Below are 17,786 nucleotides of genomic sequence, written 5' to 3' on the forward strand. Positions count from 1 at the left end.
ATTGATGTTGGAGGACCCAGCTCATGAGAGGCAGCACCATCATAGGCAGGTCAGCCTGGACTCTATAAGAAAGCTAGCTAAGTGCTGGAGAGATGGCTCAGGGGTTAAGAGTACTGGCTGGTCTTGCAGAGTACCTGAGTTCGATTCCCGGTACCTACATGGCAGCTAACAAGCCCTCAGTAACTCCTTCGGAGGAATCCGATGCCTTCTTCTGATATCCCCAGGCACTGCATGACATGGGTGCACTTACATAAATGCAGGCAATACCCCCTGTTCCAGGTTCCTTCCGAAATTTAAAAATAATGTTCATTAGGCTTAGCCAATGAATATTATTTTTTAAGGGACAAAAAACCATCATTATTCCGAATTCCAAACACAGATATTTTTATGTGCTTTTCTTGGGGGGGGGTAGGGGCAGGATCTCACTATACAGTCCAAGTTGTCTTCAAACTCCTTATCCATCTGTCTCAGCATCCCAAGGACTGGGACTGTAGGCCTGCATCACCACACCTAGCTTCCAATTGTTTTTGTTATTAAAAAATTTATTTTCATTTTAGCTGTATGAGTGTTTAGCCTGCATGTGTGTAAGTGCACTACATGAGTGCCTGGTGCCTCAGAGACCAGTAGAAGGTGTGAGATTCCCTGAAATTAGAATTACAGACAGGTGTTAGCTGCCATGTAGGTGCTGGAAGTCAAGCCCGCCCCCCTCCTCTGCAAGGCCATGCTTCCAACCCTCATGTACTTCTTGAATGTGCAGTTTTCCCTTGGGATCTTGAAGCACCCAAGACTTCTTTTGAGCAAGAGAACATAAAATAAAACCTCATTACTTTAACAACTTAGATACCATAACTCCAGTAACTCTGTTTTCTCATTCTCTTGAACCAATGAGCGTGATGATTGGGTGTTCACGCGGCTGCGTGACATGTGCCGCCCTCAAACCTTGTTACGCATCAGCACTTTACCCTTGTGACGTGGGGGAAAAAAATCTTTCTATGTTTCCACGCTAGCACGTTGATACAAACAGCACAACCAACGTTTATTTAAGGACTCCCGTGTTTGACTGTCTCAATCACTGAGGTGTACAGAAACTGCTTTTCTCGAGTGGGACTCAAGATCCAGCCTCTTGCCCCTTCAGCCCTCTACTAATTCCTTCATCTTGGACAGCCCCGCCCCACCCGTGGCCCCGCCCCTCAGGGCCCTTCCGCAGAGGCCACACCTCCGGTCCCGCCCCTAGGCCCCGCCCCCACGAGCCCTCTTCAACCGCCTCTTTTCCGTCGGCCCCTGAGGCCCCGCCCCCGCCATCCGGAGACGCGCTCCGTCTCCTAGGTTACGCGGCCCAAGGCACCTGGGGCCACCTGCCTGGACAGCCACGGCCCGCTTTTATTCCGGCCTACGCCTGTGTCCTTGGAGCTCGAGTCATCACTACTGCAGGAGCCCCTGCCCGCCCGAGACCGCGCTTGGGAGGAGGGTGAGGACATGACCGTTGGGCTGCGGCGGAGCCCGGCTGCCTGTGGAGCCTCTGCCGGCCGAGACCGCGCTAGCTGAGCGGAGGCGGCGGTAGGCAAGTGAGGCTCCCGGCGCGGCTGGAGCACCGCACCCCGCGTGGAGGAACGCGCTCTGCCCCACGGACACGCCGACCCTTCGCGAACCTGCTCCGCCCGGCTAGCATCCCTCGACTACTAGTGCGTTAGGTGCCTCACTTCAGTTACGAACGTCTACCACACACGCACACGTCCTCACGGTTCAGGGAAAGGTACTAATAGCAGGCATCTTTTTTAGATAAAGAAGCTGGCTTCCGAAGAGGTGAGAACCGGTTTCAGCTGGACGGTGGGTGTCGGTGGATCCAGGCGGTCTGCGTTCAGTCAAAGGCTTTACCGGTCCCACCGAGCGTGCTGCCGCCCGAGCAGACCTTACCTAGCCTTGCTTTGTTTCCATGGCAAGTTGCCCTGGGTCTTTAACTGCCGCTCAGGAAAGGCAGGACACTTGATTTAAGGCTACTGCTCTGCTCTAGTTTACAGCAAATGAAATTAGGGTTGGTTTATTTTTTTTATTTTTTATTTTTAATGCACTAAAGGGCTTTATAGGTACATAGCTCTCATCTTTTTGATTTTTTTTTTTTTTGCTTTTATGTATTTCTTAGAGTTCATACCCAAGGATGGGATGATCTGAATAAAACCTTTTTTCTTAGAGTTATGAAATTAGACTTAAAGGTCCTGTAGTGAATGCCCTGATAAGTATATCCTCTTACAAGCTGTACTCTGCTGCCTACACAGAGCTTCGGTTTCTCATTTTTCCCCCTTTTTTTTTGAAACAGGGTCTCCCTGTAGCCCCAGCTGGCTTGGAACTCGCTGTGTAGACCAGGCTGGCCTCGAACTCACAGAGATCCTCCTGCCTCTGCCTCCCAAGTGCTGGGATTAAAGCCGTGCACCTTTTTTTCCTCTTAATCCTGATAAGCCTTTTTTAAAATTATAAAAAATATCACGATACAAATATATTTTTGATGACCATCATCATTTAAATAAAGGGGAAATCATTTGCAGTCCCAGTTGCTCTCTGTCATTAATAAAGTCCTTCATTTAAAGCCTGGTGTGGTGGCACTCGCTTTTGATTTGATATAGGTGGATCTCTCTTGAGTTTGAAGCCAGCCAGGGTTACATAGTGAGACCCTGTCTCGAAAAAAAAAAAAATCCTTTATTAAAAAAAAAAAGAAAACAAAACAGGAGGGGCCTAGGTAATTAAACAGTAATCAAGCCAGCATACATTATGGCTGTTCCAAATATAATAATGGCTAAATCTAAAAAGAAAAAAAAAACCCACACATAAATGCGATGACCAACCAAATCTTTATTTTATTTAGCCACAATGCCTCCCACTCAAGCGGAAAGTGTTATAAAGAATATTATAAGAGAAATAGGACAAGAATGCTCAGCCCATGGAGAGATTGCTTCTGAAACAGTTGTTGCTTTTATGGTAAGAATGTTTTTGAAAATTATCAAAAATATAAAAGTTGACTGTCTTTCCTAGATGCTTTTTAAGTGAAAAAATATCTTTTAAAAGTGCATCAAGTGGGTTGGGGAGATGGCTCAGCGATTAAGAGCACTGATTGCTCTTGCAGAGGATCTGGGTTCGATTGCTAACACCCACATGTCAGCTATGAACCATCCTTAACTCCAGTTCCAGGGGATGCCCTCTCCTGATCTCCGGGGCATTGCACAACAGGGGTGCACTCAATATACACAGGCAATACACTCATACACATAAAATAAAAATAGGCTGGGCGTGGTGGCACATGCCTTTAATCCCAGCACTCAGGAGGCAGAGGCAGGCAGATCTCTGTGAGCTCAAGGCCAGCCTGGTCTACATAGTGAGTTCCAGGACAGCTGGGGCTACAGGGAGACCCTGTCTCAAAAAGACAAAAAACAATTGCTTAGTGAATTCTTTTTCTACTTTCAGGTCAAAGCTGTTGTCCTTGACCCAGGTAATGGCTTCAACATGGATAGGACACTCATAAAAAGTGATGTGAAGAAACTTGTTAAGGTGGTTATTCACCATTCCTAGTATTTGGAATTATATATTTTCAAACTTAAATACAATATTTGTGTTATCTATTATTGCATTTAGCACTGTTCTAAAAGAAATCTCAGAAAATGGTGGTACAAGTGAGTTGAGGGGTATATTTTCTCAAAGGCAAAGTTTAGAGGTATACAGGCTGTTGTTCTTGGCTTCCTGACACCCATCCTTGGCTTTCTCCCTTGTCGCACAGTAGTTTCTCTACTTCTAGGTGGAAAAGAAGGGGAAAGACAAAGGACAAAATAGGTGTACCAGTGGATCCATCACTTTCTATCCAGAAACAATAGTTTTCTCAAGTTCTTTTCCATTTACTTACATTTATTGGTCACAATGATATTGTAAATAACCCTAGGACTTTTTTTTCTTTCTTAGGTAAAGTCTTTCCTGTAATCTAAATTTGGAGCTCTGTGTTAATAAGGAAAGTAGGACATGGATATTAGGGAGGTAGCAGTGTCTGCTACAGTATTTTAGTGATAGCCTGTTATTGATCTTTCACTGAGACCATTATTGATTGCTCTAGAATATACTTGGACTATAGAGTTAAATATTTCTAAATTAATATTCATATAATGGAGTCTATGTAAGTTATGTTAAAACCAAAGCAAAACCTACAAAGCAAGTAAATGTGCTAGTAAACAATTTTAAGAACTAGAGAAGATGAAGACTTTAGATATCTGTAATGTTAAGTGTCTTAAGTTTGGGTCTCAAGATTAGTTGCTTGCCCTGTATTTCCTAAAACTTCAATACTGTTTTCTCTCCTGGACTTAATGGATTTAATTCCCTCCTTTACACAAGGGACTTGAAGCAAGCACCCTCAAACTTGTATATGGACATTTTCTTGGCTCATGGGAATGGCAGGAGAATGCTTCCTTAGCCCTATCTTCCCTCACAACCAGCAATTCAACTGGAGGAGAACAAATACTGCAGATGTGGCCGGGGGTTGGAAACCTGGAACTGGGCAATCTGTTGTCAGAATTATTCTGAGGTAGAGATGCCGCAGTCCCACATGAAAGCCTAGATCTGGTTCTGGTGACTTTATGTTGATGTAAATGCTTTTCTCAGCAATAGGGAACTATGACTGTGATGGTCAGTTAGTCATAAATTTTACTGGAAAGCCCTGGAGGAAATTCAAGTACAGGCAGAAAGTCTTGCTCTTTCACATGACTCAAGAATTTTTGTCTCTCCAACTCAGGTACATTGGAAAACTCAAGTGCAGTATACTTTTTGTTTTGTTTTGCTTTTTGAGACAGGATCTCATTGTATAGCCCTGGCTGGTCTGGAACTTACTCTGTAGACTAGGCTGGTCCCTGTCTCACAGAAATCTGCCTGCTTCTGCCTCCAAAGTGTTTGGATCAAAAGTGTAAGCTACCACACTGGCTTTCTTTCTTTTAAAAGACAGGGTTTCTTTTGTAGCCTAGGCTGGCCTGCAACTTGTGTCAGTACCCCTGCTTCTGGCCCTACTTGCCTAGCATTCATGAAGCCCTGGGTTCAAATCCCTAGGCATTGCATAATTTCAAGATCATCCTTAGGTATGTAATGAGTTTGAGGCCAACTTAGCTATATGAGACTCTGTCTCAAAAACCAGAAAACAAAAAAAGAAAAATCTTGAGTGACTCAGAAGTATTTATGGGCTGTTTTCTTTTAGCTTTGTGTGGCACGGCTATTGGATAGTAAAAACCCATCCCTGGATACAATTAAGATGCAGGTCTACTTTGATATGAATTACACAAGTCGAGGTAACATTTGCTTATCTATTTTCATACATTTTGAAAGTTTTTAAAAAGGTATTGCATTTCTGATGAAGTTTTCATTTGGTTGATAGCAGGTTTAATTTTTTAAATTTATTTTCAGTTTTTGATATGTTCCAACTTTGATCTGTTAGGCAGTTTTCTGTTACTGTTAATATAACAAATATCTGAGATAATCAGTTTAGAAAAAGAAAAGATTTGTTTGGGGCTCAGTTTTAGAGGCTTTATTCCATGCTGTGTTAGGCCTGTTGGTTTGGGCCCAGGGAGGTACGTCATGACAGAAACATGTCAGAGGACAATTGCTCACCTCATGGCTGGGACCCCCGGCCTCCTTCAGGGACACACCTCCAATGACCCAACCACCTCCCAGTAGGTTTTTCTACCTCTTAAAGGTTCCACTGTCTCCCAGTAATACTGTGGACTGGAGACCAAGCCTTTAACACACAATCTTTGAAGGACTTTTCTCCAAATCATGTTTAAGATATAATAATGTTGGAAATACAAATGAGAAAAACACCAATGACCTTTGTAAATGCTGTCAGTTTAAAGTTTTATGCTCATAAAAATTATGTTTCCATGTTTATTGCTTTTAACCTTTATGATACTAATACATAAGTTAGAAATTAAACCGTTGGAGTTAAGATGTTTAATTTTTAGGCAGGGTGTGATAGTGCACGCCTTTAATACTAGCATTCAGGAGGCAGAGTCCAGCAGATCTTTGTTAAATAGAGGCCAGCCTGTTCTGCATAGAGAGTTCCAGGTTACCAGGGGCTGCAGGAGGACCTGTCTGAAACAGCAAGAACAACAACAAACAACAACAACAAAAATTTACTTTTTAGATTTTCTTATTCCTGGCTTATTATTTTACAATATTTATCTAAATTATGTGACTACCCCAAGGTAAAGTGGGTTATGGGCATTTAAGTTTAGAAGTATTCCATTATATAAATAATTTAATGCATATGTCAACAACATGTTGAAAACAAGGGAAAAAGAAAAATAAATTCCTTTTCAGATCGCTTGGCCCCATTATATGCAGTCATTATTAATCATCTGGCAATTTTACATTTTTCCTTTCTGTGCAGTGGAGATTCAGTTGTACTATATATGCAGAATCATCTCTCTTAGTTTTTGCTTAATAATAATGAAATTTCAAAGCAAAAAATAACAATGGAATTGAAATAATTTGTGGTTTTTCTCAGTTTGTAAAAGTTATTGGTTTTTATGGTGATTGTAGATATGAATAGTGCATTTCTGAAAATCTTTTTTTTTTTTTTTGCTTTTTGAGACATGGTATCCCTGTAGCCCTAGCAGGCCTGGAGCTCGCTATGTAGACCAGGATGGCCTTGAACTCACAGAGATCGCCTACCTCTGCCTCCCAAGTGCTGGGATTAAAGGCATGTGCCACCACACCTGGCTTTACATTTCTGAAATCTTAATTATTGGTCTTGGAATTGTAATTGAGATGTCTTATTGAGTCGGTTACAAGAATTGTTATGCTAGTAAAGATGTTCTCCTGCCACATGAAGTCTGTACCCTACTATGACACAGGAAGAAAAAGAGGACTATAATTATGCATTATCATATCAGTAATATTACTCAAAGAACATTTATCTAGAACTAAAATAGAAATAAGTATAATTGAAGAAGAATATATAGACTACATATATAATTATACTATGTGTGCACTTATGATATGCATATATGTTTTGACAGAGTACTCCAGTTAAATCATTATAATAAATGGTGAGGTTTCTTGATAGCCACTGTTTATTTCATTATTATACCTTAAAAAGTCAAGGTTTAGGGATTTTGCTCAGTAGGATTTGATTCCCAGCACTCAGTGGAATGGTGAGGGAGGCACTTGTTTTCATAGGATTACCGTATACAAACCAGTTTTTCTCAGGTCCCATGTGAGAAAAATCTAAGTATCAAATATATGAAATATTGCTATTTGCTAATTTTAGAGGACTTTCTTGAAGAACATCACCGGGTCTTGGAGTTCAGATTAGGCTCTGTTAGCAGAGAAATTACAGACAACAGAGCATGTGCTAGAGAAGAACTGGAAAGCCTTTACCGAAAGATTGTCAGCTATGTGTTACTACGATCTGGGCTTGGATCCCCCACAGACATCAAGGTTGTCAGAGAGGCAACAGGTAAAAACTAGAAATTGTTTCCATCCCATAAGTGAACCTATGTGGCCACTCTATTTGTGTATTCTATGTATGTCTGTGTGGTGTATGTGACTGAACCATATGTGTGTTCACATGTGTGTGTAAGTAGGCCAAAGGTTGACACTGGGTATCTTCCTCCATGCTCTCTACTTTATTTACTGAACACAGAGCTCCCCATTCCATTCCAGTTCTAGCTACCCTAGCTTGCTAGGGATTTCCTGTTTCTGCCTCCAGAGTGTCAGTCAAGATTGCAGATGAGGGCTGCCACATCTGCCCCATTATTGGTTTACATGAGTGCTGGAGATCCAAATGCTGGTCCTCACATTTTTATGGCAAGCGGATCTCTGTGAATTCGAGGCCAGCCAAGTCTACATAGTAAGTTTCTAGCCAGCCAGGGTTACATAGTGAAACTCTGTCTCTTTCTGTTTCAGTCTCTATCTACGTCTCTCTCCTTTTTGACCCCCTACCTCCAACATACACACAAGTTTGAAGAAGAAAAAATAAGTTCAAATTTGGGAGCTGAGAGCTGACTCAGTGGTTAAGAGCACTGGGTACTCTTGCAGAGAACCCAGGTTTGGTTCCCAGCACCTACATGGTAGCTAACAACCATCTGTAACTCCAGTTCCAGGGAATCCAGTGCCATCTTCTGGCCTCCATGGGAATTGCACACATGGGTACACTTAAACATGCAGGCAAAACATAAAATAAAAATAAAACAATTTAGCTGGGTGTGGTGGTGCACACCTTTAATCCCAGCACTCCGGAGGCAGTGGCAGGCAGATCTTTGTGAATTCAAGGCCAGCCTGGTCTACATAGCGAGTTCCAGGACAGCTGGGGCTACAAGGAGACCCTGTCTCAAAAAAGACCAAAAAACAATTTTTTACAATGTTCAAATTTCTCTAGGTTCCTAAAAATATGTAGCTGTATATGTATGATTTGAAAGTAGAGAGAGATTATAAGAAGGGAAGAAAAAGCCTAAGGGGCAGGGAACAAGAGAGAGTAGACAAAACAGCATGATTTCTCTATACATGGAATGAATATATGCTATAGTGTATATGCCATGAAATCCAAATAGGAACTACTTCGGGGGAGCAGCAAGAGCAGAGAGGTAGAGGAGAGGGTAATGGGGGCAAATATGAGCAAATGCAATGATGCATATGAAAATGTTATGCTGAAACCCATTATTTTTATGCTAACTAAAGAAATTAAAAACCCTCAGATCCCTTTTACACTGTGTATCAGTTGGCAACTTCAAGTAGCACCTCTAGGCAGTGAAACAGTGTTCATTTTATTAGAAGTTGTACATATCCAGTGGCCTATTACACCTCATTAGGGGACCACTGATAGCATTGTTAAGGGTACTAAGCTAATTGGGTACCTGGGAAAGCTAAAAAGGGATATTTCATGTAGGTGAAAGGCATTGAGTATGTCATTTGATTAAGATGTTGTAAGAGGAAAACTTTTTATTCTCAAGAAACACTTGCCCACTTTCATACTTTAAAAAAGTCTGATATAGTAATGCATGCCTGTAATCCCAGCCCTTGGGAGGTAGAGGCAGGAAAATCAGGAGTTCAAGGCCAGCCTCAGCTATTTATCAAGTTTGAGGCAAGCCTGGGTTACATGAGGTCCTGTCCCCTCCCCTGCCAAAAAAATAAAGTAAAAACAGAGTAAAATAAAATTGAGAATAAAATAAAATGGGGAGTAGGCAAAATATCCAGCCTTCCTATGACATTTTCCCATAAATATTTCAGAGTATAGATCTATCTTTCCTTGTTTCTTTCTTTTTCTTTCTCTTTCTTTCTTTCTTTCTTTCTTTCTCTTTCTTTCTCTATCTATCTATCTATCTATCTATCATCTATCTGTCATCTATCTATCATCTATCTTTTTGTGACAGGATCTCCCTGTACCCTGTAGCTCCAGCTGGCCTGAAACTCACTATGGGGGTTTATGTAATGACTAGGCTGGCCTTGAACTCACAGAGATCCGCCTGCCTCTGCCTTTCAAGATTTGGGACTAAAGGCATGTGTCCCACCAGGCCTGGCCCCAGAGTATAGATTTTTTCTATTCACAGCCTTAATTAGAAAGGTTGTTTTGCCAACTGATTACTTAACAAAACAGACATGAGTGTTAGAAATAAAATCTGAGATCCACAGACCCCACCAGTACTGTACAAAGAACAGTCAGACAAAGCAAAAGTAGCTCAGCAAGGCAGCTTTTAATTTTGCAAAAGGGTGTGTTTCCTTGTTATAACTAAAAGTTTCACAGGGTTTGAAAGCAAATACTAATATTTAATATTTTTTACAAACCCCTCTTATTTTAAATCATATTTCTCTATCAGACCTTGGAGGAAGAAACTGTTATAGGGAAGGGGCATTTGTTTTGTAGTAGCTGACTCAATGAACTTGAGTTAGGCCCTTAACACATGGTGTAATACAGCAGCCGAACAGAATCAGGATACCCATTATGACTGTGAAAGAGTTTAGCATACAGCCCCTGAGACATCTCCATTTTCCAAACCATCCTTCCAGGAGGTCAGGGAGTGGATCACCTATCCCTAAATTTTTAGTTCTTTAGAAAGGGCCTTAAGGCCTGAGAGAACTCTAGTCATAGTTTCATTAGAGCTGTGTTATTGAAGATGAATGTATTACTTTTTCTTCCAAGCGTTACATAAACCCCCATCTTTTTCACCCAAAATCATGTCTAACACTAACCTAGTCTCTCAAGCTGTTTTGCTGGTAGAGCTGAATGGGAATATAGGGTGTGGCAGTCACAGCATCCCTACAGTAGACCTATCTAAAAGGCCCCGAAGTGCATCAGTGGCTTTATTTATATAACTGACAGAGGAAGGTAGGAAAGGAAGTCCTTGACTAGCGTCTAGAAAGATGTGAGGGAGAAGAAAAGGTAAGATATAGTGCCATTATGAATTTTAGGGAACCAGGAGAATTTCTGATGATTTTACAAAAGCATTCATCTGTTGGACTCCTCCTTGTTTTTGTTTTGGCCTCTAATACTGGACTCAAGAGTGAACAACCCAAGATCTGCTTTCAGGCATTTTAATAATTGTTAGAGTGTCTAGAATCACAATGTGAGTTCCCTCCCAGATGCCTTCTAGAGAGGGGAAGAGAGAATAATTTAGCCAACATTTAATTTTTAGATTGAAACAGTAGTCTCTCTCTCTCTCTCTCTCTCTCTCTCTCTCTCTCTCTCTCTGCTCTACGTAGGCACTGCAGTGTTGCATTGGACTGAGCCTGAATTTTTATTTTTTCTTAACAACAAGGAAATCATTAGTGAGAAGTAATTATCTCAGTAACAAACATCCCATGGACTTAAGCCCAATATCTGGGATGTGTGATCCCTTGAATTCTTGAAAAAAACGTATCAATCACTTTAATCTTTGATTATACTTTCCTGTTGGGTGTTTAAGACCATACAGTTGGCCACATTAGCCAGTTTCTGTTTACTGCCAAGGTTAGTTGAGAATCTGGTTCTAAGAAGTCATTTGGGAGGAGCCTCTGGATCCTTTAGCCTTCCTTTTACCAACTGTTCCATCTATGTGAAGATAAGGCAAAGGTGTTGTTTGACCATGGCTTTGCTTGGAAGCACTGAGGGGTCCCCCCCACCTCTGTATTAAACCTCTTTTTTGAACTGGACACTGGGTTTGAGTTCACTTGGTGGGGTCTCCATGACCTTCCTATACAAGAGGACAGGTGACTCACCACAGTTAGAGGATGTTTTGAGAGATGCTGCAGAGTCCCCTGGGACCTAGTTGACCTTGGAGTGCAAGGGGCAAAATATTGTCCCTTTTAAGTCCCTCCGACCACAGTAGTATAGGCCGATACCTATAAGGTCAGTTATACCCAGCATGGACGATGATGTCCCCATCTCATGGGTGGGCCCCTCTCCCTAGACTTCCCCAGCCTGTATACCCTAAGTCCTCCCCAATATCAGGAGGCCACATGTGCTTAGGGTAGAACTGCAGACAACTGGCTAGGAGGAGTGGCTGGATATTCAGGTGAAAGTCCAATGACTGTGCTTACTCCCCTTCTGTAAAGTCATGGAGATGGCAGCTTTGGGGGGGGGGGGGCGGAGACTTGAAGATAGCATTGGGCAGCATCACCTTATTAAAAGAAAGTTGAATACAGATTACCTACATGGGATTACTGTAACAAATTGATATTATCTGGGTACATACAGTTATACCCACAATATGTTAGCTTGTTTTTGTAAATGGAGGCAAACAACCTGAAAAACTTAAGTATAGTCCTTCCTATAAAGAGATCCAGTTGTAGGATAACAGAGGATACTTTTTTTTTTTTTGCCTCCAGTTTAACTTCAGGCCAGACTTGAGTGCAGAAAACCATGAGACATTCAGATTTTTTTTTCCCCAGGGAACTGGATTAGAAAAGCCACAGTATAATTTACCACTTTCAATCATGGGTTAAGTACCTATAATCTAAATAATAAGGAACACCGAAAACAATGACACCTAAAAGAACTTGGGAAGAGACAATATCAAAATGCTTTTGTCCTTAATCTGTCCATGTCATTGTAACTAGAAAGTGAAAAACAGAAGTGCCCAGTGCATGATGGGGCAAGAACAAAAGCAACCAAGTCTCAGAGAGGGAAAGAATATGCTGGGGGCACATGACTGGATAAACTCTAAGTTTTCTTTAGAAACCAATAAATATATTATGCAAAACAATGTACAGATCCAAAATAGTTACCTTTAAAAATCAAAAAATACATCATACACAAAACCTGTCAAAACTCAAAATAGTCTCCTTTAGAGACAGGTAAGTATATCATACAAAGCAATGTCAAAATTCAAAATCCCACCATGGAGGGATTTTGTATTCTGTCTCCTCAGTCTGATATAAAAACTCATTGGCTTTATCACATGGCAATAGAGTCCCTGTTGGTGTCTCTTTTGAGTTTCCTGTTTCTGTGATCTCATCAACAATTCAAAATGAAGACCAAAAAGTAAAAACTACCAGGGGATCAGGACATATGACCAAATGCCCTGTGGTGCAGGAAATTCCCAGGGTACCATGATCTCCAGGGCCCAGTAGAACTGGTAAGTTTCTGGGTGCTGCCATTTTGGTTTAGCCACGTAGTTGCATTAAAAAAGATACTAGCAAGGTCACATGGTCACTGCCATTTTGAAGATGTCACTAACCAGGACGGTTATCAAGTTTTCTGGCTGTCCCCGTGTTGAAAATGTCATCAACCAAGATGGTGATCAGATCACATGGTTGTCTCCATCTTGATGAGATCACAAGCCAAGATGGCACAAAGGCACATGGTTACTTTTGTGCCTCTGGTAAACTAGGCTCCAAGATAAAATGAGGAGCCCTATAGGATCCACATATCTCACAGGTTAAATGTGGACAACCACCCTCTTCTTTAGAAAAGCACCCAGTTGAATTAAACTGGTATAGCAGGAGAAATTACTCTCAGGTATGTGGGTCCCAGAATAGCAAACAAAGGAACAAAGAAAGGAATTCCATCGTCTCAAACCAAGGAAAAGGAATCCATGATTCTTACCACCCGTTGTAACTGTGAATGCCAAGCAACATCTTCTGGATTGCGTTTGGATCTTTCCTCAGCTCTTTCCAAGATACAAGCTGTTGTTGGGAAAGGAACCCATGAAGGAAGCGGAAGAAAGGAGGTGTGCCTGAATGTGACCTTGGCACCGTTTTGTTTTACTCAAGCATGGTGTGGGCTTTGATCAGTCAAGACCTGTGACCCTCCTTATTGACTCTAAGTCAGGTTCCTTAGAAAACAACTTGTTAAAAACTTCCTTATTTAAAACTTTAGCAAGCTGTGTGGAAATTCTACAAAGAAAAATAACTGCCTGGGGACCAGGTGATCTAAGGCAGTGTCAGACCTAACCAGACCAAGCCTCTTTGTTCTCATTTTTTTTTATCTTTTGTAACTTTTAGAAAATATTATTTTTATTTTATGTGTATGTGTTGCCTGCATGTAGGTAAATGTGCCTGTGTTGTGGAATGCCCACAGAGGACAGAAGAGGCTGTCCGATCCCCTGGAACTGGCGTTACGGACAGTTGTTAGCTTCCATGTAGGTACTGGGATTTGAACCCAGGTATTCCTCAAGAACAGTTTTCTTAACTGCTGAGCCATCTCTCCAGCCCATCCTCTGTAACTTTTTATAAATATCTGGCCAACTGTTGGTATAAAATGTAGTTTAAGCATTCCCTGCCCAAGGGAATCCTCCAGAGTTAATCCAGGACATGTTTTTTTTTCATATAATCGCTTAGTATATCTTAAAAAAATTTCAGCTGAACCTTCATCCATTCCTTGTTGGATATTAAGGTCCTTAAGATATTTTGAGAGACTGAAGAAAGGATTCTTTCATCTTGTCGATCTCTCAGCACCTGCATGTGCTCCCCCATGGACTTCATGTGGGGTTCCTGGATGGGAACTTTAACCTCTCCTGCCAGGATCCCCCTGACCTGCTCAATGTTTTCCCAAATAACCAGTGCAGCCCTTCTGATCATCATCCTCTCTTTTCCCAAGAACAAAATGCTCAGGATAGATAGTGATTTAGCCCAGGTATAAAGCTGGGGCTGTAAGATCTGGTCTAACATCTGCTACCCTCAAAAGGTCCTTGTTCTAGTTCTCCTTCGCTGTGACAAAATACTCCAACCAATACCAACTTGGAGGAAAGAGTTTATTCAGCTTACATTTCCTGGGTCACAGCTCATCGGGAAGCCCAGGGTGGGAACTCAGAGCTGGAACCTGGAGACAGGAGCTGGAGCACAGGGAATGGAGTGTTACTTACTGGCTTGCTCCCCTGGCCCATGCTCATCCTGCTTTCTTATACAACACAGGACAACCTGCCCAGGGGTGGCACTACCAGTGGGCTGAGCCCTCCCACATCACTCAACAATCAAGAAAATACCCCACAGACATGGCCACAGGCCAGTCCAATGGAGACAATTCCCCAATTGAGGTTCCCTCTACCCAGGTGTGTCAGGTTGACAACTAAAGCTATCCAGCACAATCCTCTAGTAAGAAATTAAATTCTCTTCTTAGATTTCTGACATCAGTGCTACTTAGTGGGGCATGAACAAATCCAGTTCCTCCCCCTCCAAGGGAAAGAAAGCATGGACCTTCTCCTGGGGAGTCAGAGGGAAGCAGAGATTTTGGAAGTCTCTTTTGCATTATTCAAAAAAAATTTTTTTTCTGGGGCTGGAGAGATGGCACTGTGGTTAAGAGCATTGACTGCTCTTGCAGAGGACCTGGGTTTGATTCCCAGCACCCACATAGTGGCTACTAACTGTCCTTAACTCTAGTTCCAGGGGAATCTGACACCCTCTTCTGACCTCTGAGGCATTGCACGACCTGGTGCACTTACATACATGCAGGCAATACACTCATATACATAAAATAATAATAATAATAATAATAATAATAATAATAGTAATAATAAATGTTTCTTTCTTAGCTGGAGTAGGAAGGGATATATTGAAAAGGATGGGGAAGTTTCTGGGCAAGCCAGAGGTGTTAGTTCCCCCACTGTCTGGGGGACTGTTTCCTTCCTTCCTTCCTTCCTTCCTTCCTTCCTTCCTTCCTTCCTTCCTTCCTTCCTTCCTTCCTTCCTTCCCTCCTTCCCTCCCTCCCTCCCTCCCTCCTTCCTTCCTTCCTTCCTCCCCACCTCTTTTCCTCCTAGAACTTAATTTGGCCCAATTATTTCTCATTCCAGTCCCTTAGAAGCTTAACCCTTACCTCTAAGGAGGAGGTTTCTTGTATTCCAAGTCTGCCACTTTGCCTTTTACCAATTGATTTCCTTGAAGGAAGGTATTCAAGTGCTGAACACCTATGGAACTTTAGATTAGGGCTCCATACTCATTTTGCACTCAACTGTACGTCTCATTCACTCTCAGACAACCTCTGGATTGTCATGACCATCAAGGCAATACTTTGTCATCCCCATGACTTTTCTGTGCACAGAGTTACCAGGTCTCCACAGTGCTTGCCCTTCGTCTGCATTGCTGAGAAACTTTCCCATCTCAGCATCATTACCACTGTAGGGAGCACTGAATGCCCAAGCCTTGGGGTGACTGCAATGAGGCAGTGGGACATTTCTCTCCAAAGTTGGGGTTCTTGACTTTTTCCCTGATTGAATTAGAATCCTGGATGACCCCCTAGATTGTTAGAAATAAAATCTGAGTTTCAAAAATGGGTGTGGTGGTGCATGCCTTTAATCTAGGCACTTGGGAAGCAGACAGGCGGATCTTTGTGAGTTCAAGGCCAGCTTGGTCTACATAGTGAGTTCCAGGCCAGCTGGGTCTACAGAGTGACCCTGTCTCAAAAAGACAAAAAAACAAATCTGAGTTTCAGTGACTCTACTGATACCATACAGAGAACACACACAAAGAGAAAGTAACTTGGAAAGGCAGCTTTTACTTTTGCAAAAGGGAGTTGTGTGGTCAGTCAGATCCAGCAAGCACATCGAACCTGAAAGCTTGATAGCTTTTTGTTGTTGTTTTGTTTTTAATCCCTAATGAAAGAGTACTGTCTTTTTCCCCACTGGCTGGGGTCCAACCTCACAGTCTTTCCAGATTGGTTAGTTTAAAAGAATCTTAGCAAAGGAAGGGGGATGAGGGTTGGCCAAAGAGGGGGAAGAACCCCACCACTGCGGGCCCTCAGGTTCTGGGAATACATCAGGGTCTTTTCATAAACAAAAGTCTTGAAGGGTATGGGGGAATTAAAAGACTAGAATTCCTTGTCATAAGCCAAAAGTTTTACAGGGTTTGAAAGCAAAGACTAATATGTATGGTTTCTTAGTTGAGGCAATAACGTTATTCTCAGTAGCCCAGGTTTGCTGTATGGTAAATTTTGCTGTGGATTTTATAATCATGTATGTATTAGAAATATTTTTTAAAAATGTATAGGGAACAGTAGAAAGACAAGTCGTTTAATTTTCTGCTACTGGAAAGAAACTTGTAATCTAAGTTCTGATGTTCTTATTCCATTATTTTATTTTCTTTGTGACCTATTTTAGCTGCTCTTCAGAGTGTTTTTCCTCAGGCTGAGCTTGGAACATTTCTTACTCTTGGTAAGAAGGATAAAGAATGCCAGTTGAAAGAGCTCACCATGATTGTTACTGGAATTCGATTATTTAACAGAGACTGTGGAAGAGGAGGAGAAGGCATTGATGATTGTAAGTGTATCATTGGGTTAATTTGGAAGATTATGTTTAAGGTTTAACCTCACAGTGAAGAAAACAATATACAACACAAGACTAGTACTGAGGCTTAAGATTTGCAATTCTAGTTATTCCTTAGAAACAACCACTGTTCATACTATGTAGTAATTCTTACCTTGCTGAGGCAAGACTTTAAATTTTCTATATTATAAAAATATTGTAAGAAATTGAAATTGAGTCAGTGGAAGGAATGAGGGAACAGCCCAGAAACTACTCTCCACCTCATTGGAATGTGGTGTTACTGCAAGTAAGCCAAAGGATGAAAACTCTGATTTAAAAGTGCTGGTGTAGGGGCTGGAGAGATGGCTCAGAAGATAAGAACACTGGTTGCTCTTGTAGAAGACCTGGGTTCAAATCCCAGCACCCACATGGCAGCTAACAACTCTCCATAACTCCAGTTCTAGGGGATCCAACAGCCTCTTCTGACCTCCGCGGGCATTGCATAACACAGGTGCACTTACCTACATGCAGGCAATACACGCATACACATAAAATAAAAATAATAAAATTTTTAAAAAGTTTTTTAAAAAAGTGCTGGTATAGTTAAAGGGATGAAAAAGCCAAAGAGAAGATATCTGCAAATCTTCAAATTCAGGAACAACTCCTGTGTAGTTATATATAGAATGCCTTCCTTCCTTCCTTCCTTCCTCCCTCCCTCCCTTCCTTCCTTCCTTCCTTCCTTCCTTCCTTCCTGAGACAGGGCTCACTAAGTAACCATGGCTTGCCTGGAACTTGCTGTGTAGACCAGACTAGGCTCAGAGATCCACCTGCCTCTCCTCCTAAGTGCTGGGATTCAAAGTCTATGCCATTTTTCCCAGCTCCATATGTATTCTTTATCTGTAAGTTTGAAAGTATTTATAAAATATCTAATAAGGAACCTAACAGTATGTATTAGTCAGGGTTCTCCAAAGAAACAGAACTGGTAGGATGAATATATATGTATAGAGATTTATCAGCTTAGCTCACAGGATAGAGTCCAAGTAGTCCAACAATGGCTGCACCACACTGGAGAGGCTGAGAATCCATAGTCGTTCAGTCCACAAGGCTGGATGTCTCAGTAGT

At 41.8% G+C, this 17,786-nt stretch overlaps 1 protein-coding gene and 1 non-coding gene across 2 annotated transcripts in view; both read left to right on the forward strand.

Moving 5' to 3' along the window:
- The first annotated feature begins 870 nt into the window (after positions 1–870).
- Positions 871–972, forward strand: LOC115069972. The gene has a single exon (XR_003849198.1). It is a non-coding gene; the product is annotated as a small nucleolar RNA U13 (small nucleolar RNA).
- Positions 973–1,677: 705 nt separating this feature from the next.
- The window catches only part of Cfap206 (cilia and flagella associated protein 206), a 51,494-nt gene continuing 35,385 nt past the window's right edge, over positions 1,678–17,786 (forward strand). Inside the window, exons 1-7 of the mRNA XM_017797566.2 lie at positions 1,678–1,682; positions 1,780–1,827; positions 2,858–2,970; positions 3,454–3,537; positions 5,216–5,306; positions 7,286–7,474; positions 16,521–16,679. Of these exons, the coding sequence (XP_017653055.1) occupies positions 2,863–2,970; positions 3,454–3,537; positions 5,216–5,306; positions 7,286–7,474; positions 16,521–16,679 (631 nt within the window). The 5' untranslated portion in view covers positions 1,678–1,682; positions 1,780–1,827; positions 2,858–2,862. The remainder of the gene's footprint in view (positions 1,683–1,779; positions 1,828–2,857; positions 2,971–3,453; positions 3,538–5,215; positions 5,307–7,285; positions 7,475–16,520; positions 16,680–17,786) is intronic.

The sequence above is a fragment of the Nannospalax galili genome, unplaced genomic scaffold (genome assembly GCF_000622305.1).
Source record: "Nannospalax galili isolate Female #2095 unplaced genomic scaffold, S.galili_v1.0 scaffold1395, whole genome shotgun sequence".
NCBI lineage: Eukaryota > Metazoa > Chordata > Mammalia > Rodentia > Spalacidae > Nannospalax > Nannospalax galili.